General features: G+C 43.5%; 1 protein-coding gene across 1 annotated transcript in view; it reads left to right on the forward strand.

Moving 5' to 3' along the window:
- PPEF1 (protein phosphatase with EF-hand domain 1) overlaps window positions 1-19,039 on the forward strand; it is a 91,897-nt gene that overhangs the window by 56,857 nt on the left and 16,001 nt on the right. The window contains exons 13-15 of the mRNA XM_073614255.1: window positions 1,396-1,713; window positions 8,050-8,235; window positions 13,719-13,861. Of these exons, the coding sequence (XP_073470356.1) occupies window positions 1,396-1,713; window positions 8,050-8,235; window positions 13,719-13,861 (647 nt within the window). The remainder of the gene's footprint in view (window positions 1-1,395; window positions 1,714-8,049; window positions 8,236-13,718; window positions 13,862-19,039) is intronic.

Here is a 19,039-nt window from a genome sequence, read left to right on the forward strand (position 1 = left end):
ACCACAGCAGTAAAAGCCTATGTGCACATTGACACATAGGCTTTTATGGAGTTGAGTTTAGGAGCTTTGGTAAAAAAACGCCAAAAGCTTCTAAATTCAAGTTTAGGAGCTGTATTGTACATGAAGCCTTTGAGAGTTAAAACTTCTGTGTTGTTTAACGAATTCCCACCAACAATCTGTTATAAAAATTTATAAACGTTCTAGTTTTTGAGAGCCACCACCAATACCTAATGTAGCTATGGGCTGCTCAGGTCCCTGCTGACAATCGGGTACCAATCAGAATGGCTTCCAATCATGTGATCACTATGTCAGTTATGACACATATATCACGTAAGTTACGTCAGGACTCTGTGCAGGCCAGTCAAGTTCCTCCACCAAATGATTTGGACCAGTGCACAAAGCAAGGTCCATAAAGACATGGATGGGTGAGTTTGGGGTGGAGGAACTTGACTGGCCTGCACAAAGTCCTGACCTCAACTGGATAGAACACCTTTGGGATGAATTAGAGTGGAGACTGCGAGCCAGGCCTTCTTGTCCACATCAGTGCCTGACCTCACAAATGAGCTTCTGGAAGAATGGTCAAATATTCCCATAGACACACTCCTAAATGTTATGGACAGCCTTTCCAGAAGAGTTGAAGCTGTTATAGCTGCAAAGGTTGGGCCAACTCAATATTGAACCCTACGGACTTATGCCCTGTACACACGGTCAGATTTTCCGACGGAAAATGTGTGATAGGACCTTGTTGTCGGAAATTCCGACCGTGTGTAGGCTCCATCACACATTTTCCATAGGAATTTCCGACACACAATGTTTGAGAGCAGGCTATAAAATTTTCCGACAACAAAATCCGTTGTCGGAATTTCCGATCGTGTGTACACAAATCCGACACACAAAGTGCCACGCATGCTCAGAATAAATAAAGAGATGAAAGCTATTGGCTACTGCCCCATTTATAGTCCCGACGTACGTGTTTTACGTCACCACGTTCAGAACGGGCGGATTTTCCGACAACTTTGTGTGACCGTGTGTATGCAAGACAAGTTTGAGCCAACATCCGTCTGAAAAAATCCTAGGATTTTGTTGTCGGAATGTCCGAACAATGTCCGACCGTGTGTACAGGGCATAAGACTGGGGTGCATTAAAGTTCATGTGCATGTAAAGGTAGGTGTCCCAATACCTATGGTGATATAGTGTATATGTGTCCTTTAAACATTTAGAAAAAAGTATGCAGGCATGTCAAGTGAACTGACTCACCTTAAAGCTGTTCAATTTTGGCCTAAGCATCTACATATGGTTGGCCTCTGGGCAACAGTAAGTTAACAAGGACCTGTAAGGCTTCATTTATAGCTGTGAGATCAAATAATAATGATATGTATTTTCTTTGCGTTTCAGTATAAATCTGCTCTGCGACCACCAAAACTAGAATCAGGAAAAGACAGTGCCAGAGTTCCAAAACTTGACAAAGCACCCCTGGATGGCTGGAAAAACTTTACCAATTCAGAAAAACCTTTGGGTACTATGAGCTACAAAGCACACGCTGCTCCTCAGCCATGCTATTCACCAACATTGCTTTCCAGTCCGCATACTAATGTACTGAGTGAGGAATTTGGGAAGAGGGGCATTCTGGAAATACATTACCTGGATTCCAGTATTTGTCTGCCTGATATGACCCCAGACCTATCTAAAGTGGAAAGAGATGAGTGGAAACAGGTGTGTACTCGCTTAAAGGAAAACTAATAATAGTATTTTCATTTTACAATGTGTTTATTGTATAAACATTTATATTCTGGTGCTTTATATGATTGTTTCTTTATTTTATACAAATATTTTACGAAGAAGCATTTAGTACACTGAGCTTTTATGTTAGTCTGTTAGCAGAGCATACTGGGCTTTCTCATAAGAAAGCCCATCAAAACCTTTGCATTTGTTTAGATGCCATCAGAGAGGCACTGACTCTGCTGGCAATGACAAATAGGGTTGTGTCTCTTCTATGACTCTGTAGGGATGATTTACTAAAGACAAATAGGACGTTCACTTTTAAGGGGAAGGTGCACTTTGCAAATAGCACCAAACCACATGCAATTAAACACATGCACATGCAATTAAACAACATTTATGCTTGCACTTGATTGGATGATGAAAGTCAGCTAAGCTTCCCCACATTCACTAAGCTAAGGGAAAATGCCCTTGCCAAACATAAATTACTTTGCAAAGTGAACAGCTCATTTGCCTTTAGTAAATCAAGAGTATAGGTGCGAGTGTGTAATCTGATATTGATGGCTACAACACTTCTTTGGTCTATTTACAGCTTAGTAGCATGCGTCTACTATCAAGGCGCCGGACTATGGATTCTAATGGGGGGGGAGTGTTGTTTGAAGCATGTGATTAGAGCCAGAGACTCTAATAGGCTTCAAAAAGGGTGGGCGGAGCACTGCGCTCATTTGTGCGACGATAGCGAATTAATTTTCGCTATTTTCACAATAAAGTTTCTCCCTGCCAATCAGGAGGCAGGTCGTGAGACCTGTTTTCCAATTGGCCAAAAGCTTCAGGAGATCCTTTTGGATTCCTAGCACCTAGGCGGAAGAGGGAGGAGACCCACAGCGGAGGAAGCTGCTGTAGGAGCGGACACCGGAGGCGCTGCCCTCACAGCTTTCCACCTAGATCGGGGGGGGGGTTGTTTGCCGCCCCCCCCCCCCAAGAGAAAAACCCACCAGCCGCCACTGCTTAGTAGTATACCAGTTTTCCAAATCCCTGCAGTGGTCATTTTTTATTTGCATGCAAAATGTTATTTTTGCATCATCAAAAGTAATAAAAAAAATGAATGTTATTTTTAAGCAGTGCCGGCTTGTGATCATTTTTTGGGGGGGGGGGGGGCGAAAACCCCAACAGGTCCTTACCTGTCCATCCTCGGCTGTTACAGCTCCCAATACCAGGTTACGAAACGGGAAGTGACGCGATGGCATATTCTGATTCGCTATAGTCAAAAGTGGGAGGGTTCGGGGTGCAGTGCTCTGTAACCCGAACACAATGTTAAACAAGCCAATTAGAGCCTCAGGCTCTAATCACGTGCTTGTTTAACATTAACAGACCTAATAGACTTCTATTAGTCTGGCGCCCCACAGTGCATTTGCATACACATAGAATGATTTATTTTTAAATAAATCATAATATGACTAACATTTTTTAACTTTAAGATGTTAAAAAATGTTAGTCATATTATCATTTATTTAAAAATAAATTATTCTTTTATTTGCTTCCCTCTTGGTCACAACTTGGGGGGCGGCACCCCTGCGCTCTTTCTGGATCGGCCGCCACTGTTTTTAAGTCTTGTACATCACACCTTAATAAAGACAATATATGCAAAATTTCTCTACATTCCATTTTAAGAGGCTATTCTTTCACATCTTTGCACATATTATTTAAAGCAGAACTCTACTCACCTTCTCTCAAGCACTGTGGTGTCCCGGTGCTCCTTACCAGTCACTGACATTATCAGCCTGGTGGCTTCCGAGTAGCGATCTTTGGCCACTTTCTTTGGCCAGGCCAAGATGACATCACTCTTGCCCATGCGCAAGAGTTCATTGTTCTTGGCATTGCTGAAATTGTACACTGAGCTGCACATACACATTTAGACTTAATGTGAAGTATATTCTTTGAAAAATGCTAACAATATTTGTAAACTATGCTATGTTTTTTCCTATTAAATTAACATTACCTCCCTGCGCTCCAGATGCTAGTTTAGAATAGTGGTCATTGAGACAACACAGTAGCATCACTCTATAGTATACACTTGCCTCTGCTAATACTAATGCATGCAATATAACACTACAGAAGGTCCTGGTAGTGTTATATTGCATGCATTAGTATTAGCAGAGGCAGGTGTATACTATAGATAGTAAAGAGAGGTTAGACAGTTCAAGTGTGTATCAGGTGGAAGAGATGATACTCCTGGGGGAGCCTCAGTGAATGGAAGTTTTTGTTTGGAGGCTTAGGTAGCTGCACTGCATCGTCTTCATAATAAAGAGAATTTGAAAGGTAACAATACCCATAATACATACATATCAGCTATAAATGTATTTTATATATATATATATATATATATATATATATATATATATATATATATATATACAGCCGATATAACTGTAAGGGGCCCCGGGGGGGCCGCCTGGGCAAAGAAGAAGGCAGGATGGGTGAAGGGGAGCCGTGTTGTGCACTATAAATACTATCTTGCAGCTTCTGCTGCTCTCTGTGTCATTGAGCTCATACATCAAGCTCTTTACTGTCACCTCTGACTACTATATGCATGTGCACCCCTCGGTTGATCTGCCTGTACTGTGCTCCTCTGTGTCAGCAACATGTCAGCTTTGTGAAAAGGAGCTGGGACTAGGTAGGAAGATTTCCTTTACAAGTAGGGGCTGTAAAGGAAAGGGAGGGTGTCTGTTTGTGTGCAGGGAGGGGCTAGAGGCTTGTGTGTTTACAGATTTGTGTATGTGTGGGGCTGACATATATATATATATACAGGTGGGGGGGCTGACATATATACAGGTGTGGGGGGGCTGACATATATACAGGTGTGAGGGGGGGAGGTGGGGTTGACATATATACAGGTGTGAGGGGGGCTGGCATATATACAGGTGTGAGGGGGGCTGACATATATACAGGTGTGAGGGGGGGAGGTGGGGTTGACATATATACAGGTGTGGGGGGGGCTGACATATATACAGGTGTGAGGGGGGCTGGCATATATACAGGTGTGAGGGGGGCTGGCATATATACAGGTGTGGGGGGGCTGACATATATACAAGTGTGAGGGGGGAGGTGGGGTTGACATATATACAGGTGTGAGGGGGCTGGCATATATCCAATTGGGGGGTCTGACATATATACAGGTGTGTGTGTGTGTGGGGGGGGTCTGACATATATACAGGTGTGTGGGGGGGCTGACATATATACAAGATTGAGGGGGGGGCTGACATATATACAGGATTGAGGGGGGGGCTGACATATATACAGGATTGGGGGGGGCTGACATATATACAGGATTGAGGGGGGGGCTGACATATATACAGGATTGAGGGGGGGCTGAGTGTGTACAGGTGAGGTGGCCGTTGTGTGGATTCGGTGAGATGGCCCGTGGGCGAGCCCTGCGGAATGTTGGTGGTCAGGCTCGGGGGGGGAAATTTCTGATGGCTGCCCAGCATACACATACCGTGTATATATATATATATATATATATATATATATATATATATATATATATATATATATTTGTTGTAATAGTCATAAATTGTATGCAGATAAAGACTGACATAAATATATTTAAAACATTAAAACAACCACACTAGTACACTTGTTGTTACATTCATATGGATTATACATGATAAATATCCCATTTCACCCGCAGTAAATGGCAGTCAAAGCATTTTGCGCAAAAATCCACTTCATCAGGATCAATGGTGAAATGAGTTTTGCAGCATCCATAAGGTTTACAATAGTGGTTTCACTTAATCTATAATACATTCAAGTATATAAATAAAAATGAGAATTAATCATAGGCATGTGCAGGGGGTGTGCCAGGTGTGCCTGGACACACCCTAATCACTATGTGCAGTGCTGATCCCCCCTTTTGCCCTGCCCCCCGCCCCCCAGTACTGCTGGCTTCCCTATTCTCCTCTCCTCCTGGCTGCTGCAGGGGATGTTTCAGGATGGAGAGTGGGTGAAGGTAAATATGTAATTTACCAGCTCCTTCCTTTTCTAAATGAACACAGTGAACGCACTCACTCACTGTGTCCATTCATAACTGAAGCATAGTAAACTTTGTAACTGTGAATGAACAGGAAGCCACTCAGCACAGAGCACTTCCCATTCATTCACTGCCCCATGCAGCTGAGGCTGCAGAGAAAGGCATGCGTGTTTGAGCTTTGAGGTGCACACCTATGGAATTATTATCATATATTCCAGCTCAAACAAATAATTGATGGTTAACAGTCCCAAAACATATGTACCCTGGATACTCATAAGGCATTAGTTACAGTTATGCCCCGTACACGCGGTCAGATTTTCTGACGGAAAATGTTCGATGGGAGCTTGTTGTCGGAAATTCCGACCGTGTGTGGGCTCCATTGGACATTTTCCATTGGAATTTCCGTTGCACAAAATTTGAGATCTGGATCTCAAATTTTCCGACAACAAAATCCGTTGTCGTAAACTCCGATCGTGTGTACACAATTCCGACGCACAAAGTTCCGCGCATGCTCAGAATCAAGCAGAAGAGCCGCACTGGCTATTGAACTTAATTTTTCTCGGCTCGTCGTACGTGTTGTACGTCACCGCGTTCCTGGCGATCGGAATTTCCGACCAACTTTGTGTGACCGTGTGTATGCAAGACAAGTTTGAGCCAACATCCGTTGGAAAAAAAACATGGATTTTGTTGTCGTAATGTGCGATCGTGTGTATGCAGCATTACTTGATAAATAAAGTAGTACCCTTAAGAAAATAACTAAGTTACTATTATATGGAGCTCTGAATGTGGAGAGAACCTGAAAAGGAGAAAAAAGCAAGGCAAATCAAGGGAGAAGGAAAAGTAATGCCTAAAAATGACCACAAGGCTAGAAAAATGAGGTCATGGGCGTCCGCAGGTAGGGGCAAGGGGGTCAAGTGCCCCCCCTGGAATCAGGGATTGGATTGGCACATTCAGCACAGTGGCATCGCTATGGGGGTGCGGGCAGCCAGCGGGGTGACACCATCAAGGTGCTGTCAAGCCCCCCCATCAGTGTAGTGTGACTGCTGGATCTTTTCCCTGCTCAGTCCAGCAGAGAACTCAGTGGCGCTGTGTCAGGAGAAAGCGAGCTGCGGGCTGTCAGAGGTTTCCCCCGCTTGCCCCCCTTTCTCCTGTCAGGGAGAAGAGATGGCAGCTCTCACCAGGTTCCCCGCCCAGCTTCCTACCCGCTCCATTTCTTCCCCATTTGCCATAACTGAGGGCCAATCAAAGGAGACTATGAGAGCATCATGGGACATGTAGTCCTGAAGATTGGCAGCCCCATTTTCCACAGGAAGGAGGCTATAGCTTGATCAAGAGAGAGATTGAGAGACTGCAGCCTGGAAAAAAGCTGAGGGAGTGAGTGCCACAAGACAAACAAAGAGGCGTGTGCTGGGCAGAAGCCAGAGAGCGCCACCCTGCCCAGTGTCACCAGAGAGAACACCACACTGCCCAGTGTCACCAGAGAGAGTGCCACGCTGCCCAGTGTCACCAGAGAGAGCGCCACACTACCCAGTGCCACCAGAGAGAGCGCCACACTACCCAGCGCCACCAGAGAGAGCCACGCTACCCAGCGCCACCAAAGAGCCAGGCTACCCAGCACCACCAGAGAAAAAGCCACACTACCCAGTGCCACAAGAGAGAGCCATGCTACCCAGTGCCACCAGAGAGAGCCATGCTACCCAGCGCCACCAGAGAGAGAAAGACTGAGCCACTGCCAGGGTACAGACATGCTACACTACTGAACAGAATGGCCCCCGGGGAACCCAGAGTGAGCAATCGTTCAGCCGGAGGGATCACTTCTGTAGTTTCGCTGGGTCTGGTAAGTGGGCCTGTCGGCCATTATCCATTACTTATCCTAGGGACTGTACTATGCCTGCAGTCTCTGACCATGACAATGTCATAATAACATTGTCAAAAAGGGGCGGCGCATGGGTGACCCTAAAATGATGCCCCCCCAAAAAAAAAAGTTCTGCGGACGCCCATGAATGAGGTAACTCTCCAGGACTGCTAAGGGTCAAGCTGTATTGCCTTACTGCAATAGGAAAAAGTCACCAACCTGGCTGCACAGTCAGGCAGGGCTGTGTCAGGATTGAAAAGACACAAGTACAAACTATTACATAGGAAAGGGTTTGTATCTCAACCATTTATTTAGCTGTTTGCCTGAAGTTCAGCTTTAAATATGTAGATAAAATTTGCAATGGCCTCAGCTGTGATGTTTTGCATAATGCAAATGTGTTTTTTGTGGCTGTTTTTTTTTTGGTTCTCGACATTTGTTACACAAGATTGTTGACATATTATGGAGTGACCCAAGAAATCAGAATGGCTGCTGTCCAAACAATTTTCGTGGTGGTGGTTGCTACTTTGGACCGGATGTGACTACAAAATTACTGGACAAATATAATTTGAAAATGTTGATTAGGTCCCACGAATGCAAGCAGGAAGGGTATGAATTATGCCACAATGGAAAGGTAAGAGAGTGCCTAAGGTAAAATTAATCTTTGCACGTTCATCATTAAGGCTGTCATATTGAATAATTCGATTACAACATACCAGTAGCAAACTGCAATGGCTAACACAACAACAGGCATTAGCTGACACAGAAAACCTAGACAAATATCCAACTTGACAATGTCTGTCATCCACAGTGATAGTCCCAGGTTTTGAGGGCTTGTCCTTCAAAGAGATCCTTTAATCAGATAAATCTTCAAGTTGGCATTGCTGACTTATTATTTTTCAATTCTAGTTGACTGGCTGCCATGCTGACCATGCTTACAGGCAGATAAACATCTTAGCAAGACACAACTAGGAACATACTCACTTGTTTAAACCTAATGCTAAATAATACTCTTCACATAGAAAAATTATAAGCTTGTGTAGCATCTGGTCCTCAGCTGGTCTACAGCACTGCTCTGTCTGGCAGCAGAGACCGGCCCACTGTTGCTGCTGCCACCCCCGCATCTCCTCTACCCCCCTCTTGAGCTGTCATAGACAGGAATGGCTGTGTGAGAGGACAGAGGAAAGAGAGAGGAGCTACTTCTGCAGCAGGGCTGTATGCAGCCTGAGTAAGCCCCGCCCACCACTCGGAAACACAAAGGAAGAGGAAACTGAGCTGCTGTGCACCCTGGAAATGAAAAAAGCTAGTGTTTCATCAGATTAGGCGATCTGTCAGATTTTGTAACAGAAGTGATGTTCCGACGCCGCCATCTTGCTACACCCCGCACTCGTCCACCGTAAGGATACATTGAGAAGGCGGCAAGCGGACATCTTGTTGCACCCACCAGAATCTTGCATTTCACACTTATTTTTAACAATAAACTCAGCTTATATAGTGAAATTCAGTATTTTTATATCCTTCAGACTGTTTTGTTGTTGATTTTTCAAAGCAGCGGTGTTCTGTCATATTAGCAAACCTGTGAGATCAGCAGGCTCGCTGATGCTTATAAAATTCAACATCTAAACAGTCAGACGGATTTTTTAATCCTATATTTCACTATATAAGCTGAGTTTACTGGTAAAAATAAGTGTGAAATGCAAATGTAACAAGATGTCCACTTGCCGCCTTCTCACTGTATCCTTACTGTTGATGAGTGCGGGGTGTAACAAGATGGCGGTGCCGGAAAGTCACTTCCGTTACAAAATCTGACAGGTCGCTGTCAGAAACCATGAAATCAAAAGTACAGTTAAATCACTCTTGTTTAAAGCGGGGTTCCACCCAAATTTTGAACAATATCTGTATGTATTCTCTTCCTTGCCTAGATGCTGACATGCTGTTTAAAAAAATTTAAATCGCCGTAATTACCTTTTATTTGTCTATTCTTCTTTGCACTTCCTGGTTCTCTTCCCATGGGAGTAGGCGTGTTTCTAGCCTCTCCCAGACTCCTGGGAGCTAGTCTCAGGCTTCCCAGGATGCCACTGAGCATGTGCGGGAACGAGCAGTGAATGCTGGGAGCACAGCATTCACCACATCCAGGAAATAAATGCTTGTGGGCTTCAAATGCCCACAATGAAGATGGAAACTGCCTGCAGTGAATACTATAAGTTATTCTTTCCGACAAAATCTGACACAGGCGGACATATTACACACAATATGTGAGTATGTAATGCTGAGAAGAAAAGTTTGTGAATGAACTAAAAAAAAAAAAAGGATAGATAGGTGGACCCCCGCTTTAATAATAAAAGTAAAAAAAATAAACATAGTCAAAACATAGCCAAAGTTCAGTAACCGGAACGGATAGTCAGCCAAGCCAGAAGTCAGGGATCAATGTAGTGGAACAGCAAGCAGGATCTGGAGCCAGAAGAGATGTCAGCAAAGCAAGTCTGGAACAGGATCGCAGGAGATGGTTTCTATGATGTTGACAAAGGCGAAGGCAGAGAACCTCTGGACTGGACGGCTTAGGTAGGACTGACGAGCAGGATATCATCAACAGCTGAGTAACTGTGGAGAGAGATGGGAGCTGGCAATTAGACTTCAGCTGAGTGGCCAACTCAGAGAAGGAAGGGCTGAGCCCAGCCCTGACAGTTGCCTAATTGGACAAAACACCCGCTAGGAGGAACTATGACTTATGGGGAATGTAGTCCCCAAGGATACTGAACCTGTACTGTCCTGAAATGACAGATCCCAGCATCTTTGGTTGAAAAATTTTTTGCATTGTTGTAAAAAATATTCACTATTCAGCCCTGGTGTGTTGGACAGTGTAGTAAAACAGTGGTTCCTTTGGGGAAAAAGCTACATTTGCATACACAAAGGCCTTTTGAGAATGTCGACTGTATATATATTTATATTTGTATAGCTTAGAGTTAAATCTGCAGCATTTTTTAGTTTAACGCATTGAGCACAATAAAATAATCATTCTCAAGTGAACTATTTGGTAAATTGTCACCCAGCACTTGCAGTTTTTAGCTTTCAGTGTTGATGGCTCCTGCTCTCTAATTGCTGCTTCAATGAACTTGCAGTCTTCATAGGAAAGAGATAACAGTGGACAGTGCAGTGTCCAGCCAGTCTGTTAGCTTGGAGAAGGGAGGGGAAGGAGGGGGTAGAAGGGTAGTGCTTTGCCATCCTAGGCCACAGGATTGTGTGCTTTTATTGATGCACACAATATAGGGAGACACAGCTCTAGTCTCCACATACAAGGGTGGCTTCATAATACGCTGCAAGAGAAAGGAGCCACCCTGAAACAGGAAACCTGAGGAAATGGCCAAGGCACTGGCATAACCACTTCAAACCCAGGAGGATTGACCCCCTTAATGACCAGGCCATTTTTTGCGATGCGGCACTGCGATCGCTTTAACTGACAATTGCGCGGTCATGCAACGTTGTACCCAAACAGAGTTGATGTCCTTTTTTTCCCACAAATAAGAGCTTTCTTTTGGTGATATTTTATCACCTCTGTGGTTTTTATTTTTTGCGCTATAAATAAAAAAAGAGCGACAATTTAAAAAAAATAATAATTTTTTACTTTCTACTATAACACATATCCAAAAAAAAATGTAAAAAAACTAATTTATTCATCAGTTTAGGCCAATATGTATTCTTCTACATATTTTTGGTAAAGAAAATCCCAATAAGCGTATATTATTTGGTTTGTACAAAAGATATAGCGTCTACAAAATAGGGCATAGATTTAGGGACTTTTATTTTTTGTTATTGTTTTTACTGGTAATGGCGGCGATCCGTGATTTTTAGCGGGACTGCGACATTGTGGCAGCCAAATCTGACCCTAAGTGACACTTTTTGCGGACCAGTGACACCAATACAGTAATCAGTGCTAAAAAAAATGCACTGATCACTGTATACATTACACTGGCAGGGAAGGGGTTAACACTAGGGGCGATCAAAGGGTTAACTGTGTTCCCTCTGTTTGTGTTCTAACTGTGTGGGGGGTGGGCTCACTGGGACAACACAGAGATTGCTCTTCCGGATCACTAGGAACAGTCGATCTCAGTGTTGTCTCCTGTCAGAATGGGGATCTGCCTTGTTTACATCTCTGTGGAGCGATCGAGGGTGGCTGGCGGACATTGAGTCCACCAGACCCGCGCGCATGCTCCCCTGTTGTGCAGCGCGCATGCCCACAGTATCTCATACACGAAACAACGTACAGGTACGTCGTTTCACACAGTCCGGCCACCCTGCCGTAGTATGTGGGCAAAAAGGGGAAGCTCCGCTTGTTTGCGACCCCCCCCCCACTGCCACATTTTGCACATTTTGGGAGGGATGGGGGGAGCGGGTACCTGGTTTTGACAGGTACCCACTCCCACTTCTGTTTAAGAGCGGCGATCTATGTGCATTTCTGGCCCCTCCTCCTTCCCCCCACTGCCTTCTGGGACACACACAGGTCCCAGAAGATGGTGGGACCATTCAGAAAGCCCAGTGCGTCTTGTGCATGCGCGGTAGGAAACCGGCAGTGAAGCCTCAAGGCTTCACTACCGGTTTCCCTTACTTACAATGCTGGCGCCTGCACCCGAAGCCGATTGACAAATCGACTCGGGATCCCTGTACAGGTAAGTGTCCTTATATTAAAAGTCAGCAGCCACAGTATTTGTATTTTTTCCCAGATTGGAGCTCCTCTTTAACCGTTTGCAGGCAGCCCACCATAGATATACCATGGCAGGGCGGCCACTCTGCACTGGATCACGTACTAAGTACGGGGTAGAGAGCGCGTCTGCGTGCCCCTGCCACCCGGCTATGCTGCAGTTGGCTGCAGCAGTCCGCCACCCCAGGTCTACTGTAATTGGCTGCCGGCCCCTGATTGGTCGCCGGCACCTGATGATCGGCTCAGGACCTTGCTTAGTAAAAACAGCACACACAGTACACAGTAACATATGTCGGCCAAACATTTAACCCATTGATCATCCTAGATGTTAACCCCTTCCCTGCCACTGCCAGTGTATATTTTTAGCACTGATCACTGTATTAGTGTTACTGGTTCCCAAATAACTGTCAAAAGTGTCAGTTAGGTGTCTGATTTGTCCGCCGCAATATCGCAGTCCTGCTATAAGTCGTTGATCGCCGCCATTACAAATAAAAAATAGATAAAAAATCCATAAAAATATCTTTAACCAAAAGCATGTAGCAGAATACATACTGTACGGACCTAAACTCATGAAGAAACTTGATTTTTTTTTACATCTTTTTATTGGATGTGTTTTATAGCAGAAAGTAAAAAATATTGTTATTTTTTTTTTTAATTATCGGGGGGGTTTTTTGTTTATAACGCAAAAAATAAAAACCACATCAGTGATCAAATAACCACCAGAAGATAGCTCTGTTTGTGGGAAAAAAAGAACATACATTTTATTTGGGTACAGCATCACACGACCGCGCAGTTGTCAGTTAAAGAAACGCAGTGCCGTATCGCAAACAATGCCTTAGTCATGAAGGGGGGTAAACCTTTCGGAGCAGAAGTGGTTAAACTGCAAGGATTAAAAGATAAGCAAGGATTAAAAGATAAAAAAAAGAAGCTACTGTAAATTGTCTACTGAAAGTGTTTAAAAAATCCAGGATTTTTTTTATTACTCTAAAGTATAACTAAAGGCAAAACTCTTTTTTTAGTTTTAGAATACCTGTCAGTTTTTAGTGTGTCTGTGCCCTCAGGGAGATTCGCCCTCTCTATTTGTCCTGTTTACCAATATCATTGAAAGTAAAAGTAAAAGAAAATCCCAAATTGTGGGTTGTCCTAGAAATGTAATTGAGAGAAATCTTTCAATGGGGACACTAGTTCTGGTGATCCCTGCAAATTCTATTAATTTGCAGGGATTTCCTCTCACTTCCTGTTTGGCTGTGGGACAGGAAGTGAAAGGAAATCACAATGGGACACATATGGTGAAAAAAAAAAAATCTGACAGGGGTTATAACCCTTCCTTGCTTTATCCTAAATGAGAAAAAAATGTTTTTTCCTATAGTTCTACTTTATAAATTGTGGCAATCAATATAAGCAGTTTTTCTTGTCATTAGGTTGTGACAATATTTTCAGCTTCTAATTACTATGATGAAGGCAGTAACAGAGGAGCATATCTCAAATTATGCTCAGATTTGACCCCACGTTTTGTGCAGTATCAAGTCAGCAAGACCACACGGAAACTAACCCTTAACCAAAGGTAAAAGAAAGCCTCTCTAGTATTTGTGCATGCAGTCAGCATAGAAATCAACTATAGTATGTATATGCTAAAATAACTATGTATTATTTTCTGCTATCTTTTCCTCTGTCAAGACAAAACACCTGGACTTGTAGCAATTTGCCTAATAAATAAAAAACTGTGTATCCTATAACTGTTATATTGTAATACAAATGTATGGTCATGGTGATGTTGAATAACTCTCTGCAGAATCCAGGCACAGAGGATTGTTAGGAATTCTATCTCCATGCTTTTTCTATGTTGTCATAATGCATATTTCTGAAAAAGCTCTCTCATTAACTATTTTTAATCCTTATGCTGCTAGCATCAGCTAAGTATATAATATTTACTTGTGTTAAACTCTTTTTTACATTTCTTCAATCACTTTCTGGTTTTCAGGCCTAGGCGATAGATTTCATACATTTCAGGGGTCTTTAGGAGGGGACGAGAAGTTTTCTCAGCTAAGCACACCCTCCTGCATGCATGCCTGAGCTAAGGGCACATGAATTCCTGAAAGTAAATGCTACCTGAATCATCTGCCCTTATTTAAGATACCAAGGCCAGAAAATGCTAGGGAGTGTAATCTTCGCCCTAGATTCTGTCTAAATTTGCACTAATATGTGTATAGATGCAAGTGAGGTAGGAACCATAGATTGTAAGCTCATTGAGGAACATGTACAACATGTAAAATCACTAAATAAAATGCCTGCCTGTTCCATAAATGCTCATATTATGGAATAAAAGTACAATAAAAATCAAACTACCACAGCCCCCTACAGATGTTAATTATCATCATGTATTACCTTTGATTATCGCGGATTTCTTATTTCTTTATTTCTGTAACTTTCTTAAAGCACATTGTAGGAAAGAAAAAGTGTAAGAAAGATATGTCACTCAAAGATGAATGAAAGATAAACAGCAATATTAGGCCTGGGCATTGCTATGTACAAATGTGCACAAAAGAGCACCGGATGGTACTTTGCACTTAGCATCTCATGGAAGGAAAGGGTGGTAGGGGAAAAATACAAGGAAGCTCCTGTGGGGATGGAGACCTAGACCTCTTGTGGTAAACTCTCTGAAAATCCTTACGGATATCCACAAGCTGTTCCAACACAGTGGAAAAAGAAGCTGAGAATTCTTCCTTTGACACAAAGGTCCCTGAGGATGGCACTCCTAAAGGAGTTAGGGAGAAACCAGATAGATGTTGCCTGAGAGCCAGAGCCGGTTTGCTACACCATACAGTAAATTAATTTGTGCAGGGATGACTGTATTCTGACAGTCCCAATTCACCTAGTGCCAAATCCGCCATTCTCACCAGGCACGCAAAGGGACCCAGTACTCACATTTTTTAGTGCTTGCACCAAGGGGTAGCTTCTTTTGTTCCACCCTCTTGAGAAGGCCTCAGGGCCCCTGGTCATGCTCGGTGCTGTTTAGGAGCTCAGCAAAGTGGGTCCTGCTCAGCTGTTGCCCCAAATGGAACAGAAGCAATTCCAAGATTATGCCTGCACAAGCACATCACATCCTCCTGGTTGTGCCTGCACACAGGCGGGTGAGTTGCACCTGCGCAGTGTCATCACAAGGACACAGAGCAGCCAACAAAGGAATCGGTGTGCCCAAATAGGGCAGTGCGCCTTCACCCACAGTGCCCTCTAGTGACACCAACCAGCTAGGACATGCTGCTCCCATAGGTGTGGCAGGTTGGAAAAGCTGCTACCCACCCATCAGTCTCTTCAGCACCTAAGAAGCAGGGAGACAGCACCAGGGGACCCCCAGAGCAGAAGCACTAACCCATACATAGAGTGCCAGAAAAACAGCTTAGTCTTAACCTTCTCCAGGATAGGCATACCCAATAAAGTCCACAGGGACTGGATTTGCCACAGCAGAACACAGCAGTGACCTGTAAAGCACCCCATCAGCTAACTCATTCTAATGTTACAGGTGTGTTGAGGCAGGTAAACAGCTTGAACACCCACTGTCTGTGTTCGGGGCCACTCACCTGTCCCTGAATGCCTGTTTGCATTGACTACAGTGTCTGTGTGAATGAGGTTTTAGCTTGCACGTGCTAGCTAGATACTTTTTTTAACAACTGTTTTTTTTATATAACAAAAAAAATCTCACAATTGGGCTTTAAAACAATATGTAAATGCTGAGGCTTGCTGCTGCCCTCTCTAACCTGCTGCCCTAGTCTTTGACATACGAGGGCCTTAATGGAATACAGCTATGTGCTTTTCTGGTCCATAGGAATGAATAGTAACAACCAAAAATGTGGTATCATTCGGTTCATGAAAGCTCTTATGCCGCGTACACACGGTCGGACTTTTCGTCTACAAAAGTCCAACGGACGCCGACGGACTAAAGCTGGCTGGTAATCCGTTCGTGTGTGGGCTTCTCCGGACTTTCAGCAGACTTTTTCAGCCTCAAATCTGACGGACTTTAGATTTGAAACATGCTTCAAATCTTTACGTCGTAACTACGACGGACCCGAAATCCGCTCGTCTGTGTGCTAGTCCGACGGACAAAAACCCATGCTAGGGCAGCTATTGGCTACTGGCTATGAACTTCCTTATTTTAGTCCGGTGTACGTCATCACGTACGAATCCGTCGGACTTTTGTGTGGTCGTGTGTAGGCAAGTCCGTTCGTTAGAAAGTCTGCTGCAAGTCCGCCGAAAGTCCGCCGGAAGTCTGTCGGACAGGCTGTCGGACTTTTGTAGACGAAAAGTCCGACCGTGTGTACGCGGCATTAGGGTTCTATTTTATAGCACTGAGCTAATATTGCTAACTGCTCTTCCTGGTACACCACGAAGTTCATCATCTTCAAATGCAGACTGTAAGGAAACTGTGGGTTTTCAAGTTCTGTCTGCTTAGTGCTCTATGATTGAAGTTGCTGGTAACTTGAGCAGGCTCCCCTCCTGTTTTTTTTTCTTTCTCTTGCTCCTCATTAAAGAAAAGGGTGGTAGTGGAAATTCACAAGGTAGCTCCTGTGGGCATGGAGACCTAGACCTCTTGTGGTCATCTCCCTGAAAATCTTTAGGGATATCCATCAGCTGTTCCAACACAGTGGAGAAGGAAGCTGAGAATTCTTCCCCTGACACAAAGGTCTCTGGGGATGGAGCTCCTAAAGGAGCAATTATCTGAAAAACAATCCACTTGCTTTAGAGTCCTGCAGCAAATGGAGAACTAAACAAATTTGCTAAACATATCCCTGTGTGGGTATTTTCTTCTTAAATCAAGCCATGGTAAGGCCATACTGATGCTCTATAAAGGGGGCACATATAAATTCCCAGTGTTTAATATGTTTCAAAGCAAAGCAGCATGTCCATTGTAAAGACATGTGCATCAAATTACAGAAAGTTGGATTCATGTGTAAAAGTACACATGAAAAATTTATATATTGCAAAATGCCTCAGATGGAGGAGCTAATTGCGTCATGAGTGGACATAGTAATCGGTAAAGCTGGCCAGCAGTTGAACATTGTGTTTGTACAGCTTCTGTTGTCATAGACAACACGTGGCTTCCAAGCTTGGTTGGAATCTGGAGTTTACATTTGTCCACTGCTGGGATAGAGAACTGATGGTTCCTGGAGCAGAATGTAGCTATGGCATTCAAATTGACCAGCTACATGGGCAATCCAAAGGCTGACATTGCTCCTAAAGTCTATTTGCATGATAGTAATGCTTAACCTCTGGCCTAGATCAAGTATACAGATCAGGAAAGAAAGTTGGAAGTCCTTATCTGTATACTTGTTCAAAGTCAGTGATTCAGTGGGTAGATTTACTAAAGATGTCTAAAATGTTCACTTTGAAAATTAGTTTTGGGCAGCACAGTGGCTAAGTAGTTAGCACTTTCACCTGGCAGCACTGGGGTCATCAGTTTGAAAGACCAACCACCTGCATGTAGTTTGTATGTTCTTCCTGTGCCTCTGTGAGTTTTCTCCAGGTACTCAGTTTCCTCCCATTTTCTGAAGACATAGTTACATAGTTACATAGTAGGTGAGGTTGAAAAAAGACACAAGTCCATCAAGTCCAACCTATGTGTATATCCCTGTATGTTGTGGTCGTTCAGGTGCTTATCTAATAGTATTTTGAAACTATCAATGCTCCCCGCTGATACCACTGCCTGTGGAAGGGAATTCTTGCCGCTCCGACAGGTAAGAAGTCTCTATGTAGTTTAAAGTTAAACCCCTTTTCCTCCAATTTTAATGAGTGGCCACAAGTCTTGTTAAACTCCCTTCTGCAAAAAAGTTTTATCTCTATTGTGGGGTCACCAGTACAGTATTTGTAAATTGAAATCATATCCCCTCTCAAGTGTCTCTTCTCCAGAGAGAATACGTTCAGTGCTCGCAACCTTTCCTCATAACTAACATCCTTCAGACCCTTTATTAGCTTTGTTGCCCCTCTTTGTACTCGCTCCATTTCCAGCACATCCTTCCTGAGGACTGGTGCCCAGAACTGGACAGAATACTCCAGGTGTGGCTGGACCAGAGTCTTGTAGAGTGGGAGAATGATTGTTTTATTTGCTGGTAGGTTAATTGGCTCCTGTCCAAATTGGGCCTAGTATGTGTAAGAATTAATGTGAGTTAGGGACCTTAGATTGTAAGCCCCTTGAGGACAGGGACTGATGTGAATGTACAGTATATATAGAAAGTGCTGTGTAAATTGGCGCTGATATATAAATACCTGTAATTCAGTGCCTTGAAATAGTATTCATACCCCTTAAAATTTTCCACATTTTGTCATGTTACAACCAAAAACGTAAATGTATTTTATTGGGGTTTTATATGATAGACCAACTCAAAGTGGCACAAAATTGTGAAGTGAAAGGAAAATGATAAGTGGTTTTCATAATTTTTTACAAATAAATATGTGAAAAGTGTGGCGTGCATTTGTATTCAGCCCCCTTTACTCTGATACCCCTAACTAAAATCTAGTTGAACCAAATGCCTTCAGAAGTCACCAAATTAGTAAATACAGTCCACCTGTGTGTCATTTAATCTCAGTATAAATGCAGCTGTTCTGTGAAGCCCTCAGAGGTTTGTTAGAGAATCTTAGTGTAGAAACAGCATCATGAAGGCCAAGAAACACACCAGATAGGTCAGGGATAAAGTTGTGGTGAAGGGTTAGGTTATAAATAAATATCCCAAGCTTTGAACATCTCATGGAG

Source organism: Aquarana catesbeiana, linkage group LG02 (genome assembly GCF_042186555.1).
Source record: "Aquarana catesbeiana isolate 2022-GZ linkage group LG02, ASM4218655v1, whole genome shotgun sequence".
Classification (NCBI taxonomy): domain Eukaryota; kingdom Metazoa; phylum Chordata; class Amphibia; order Anura; family Ranidae; genus Aquarana; species Aquarana catesbeiana.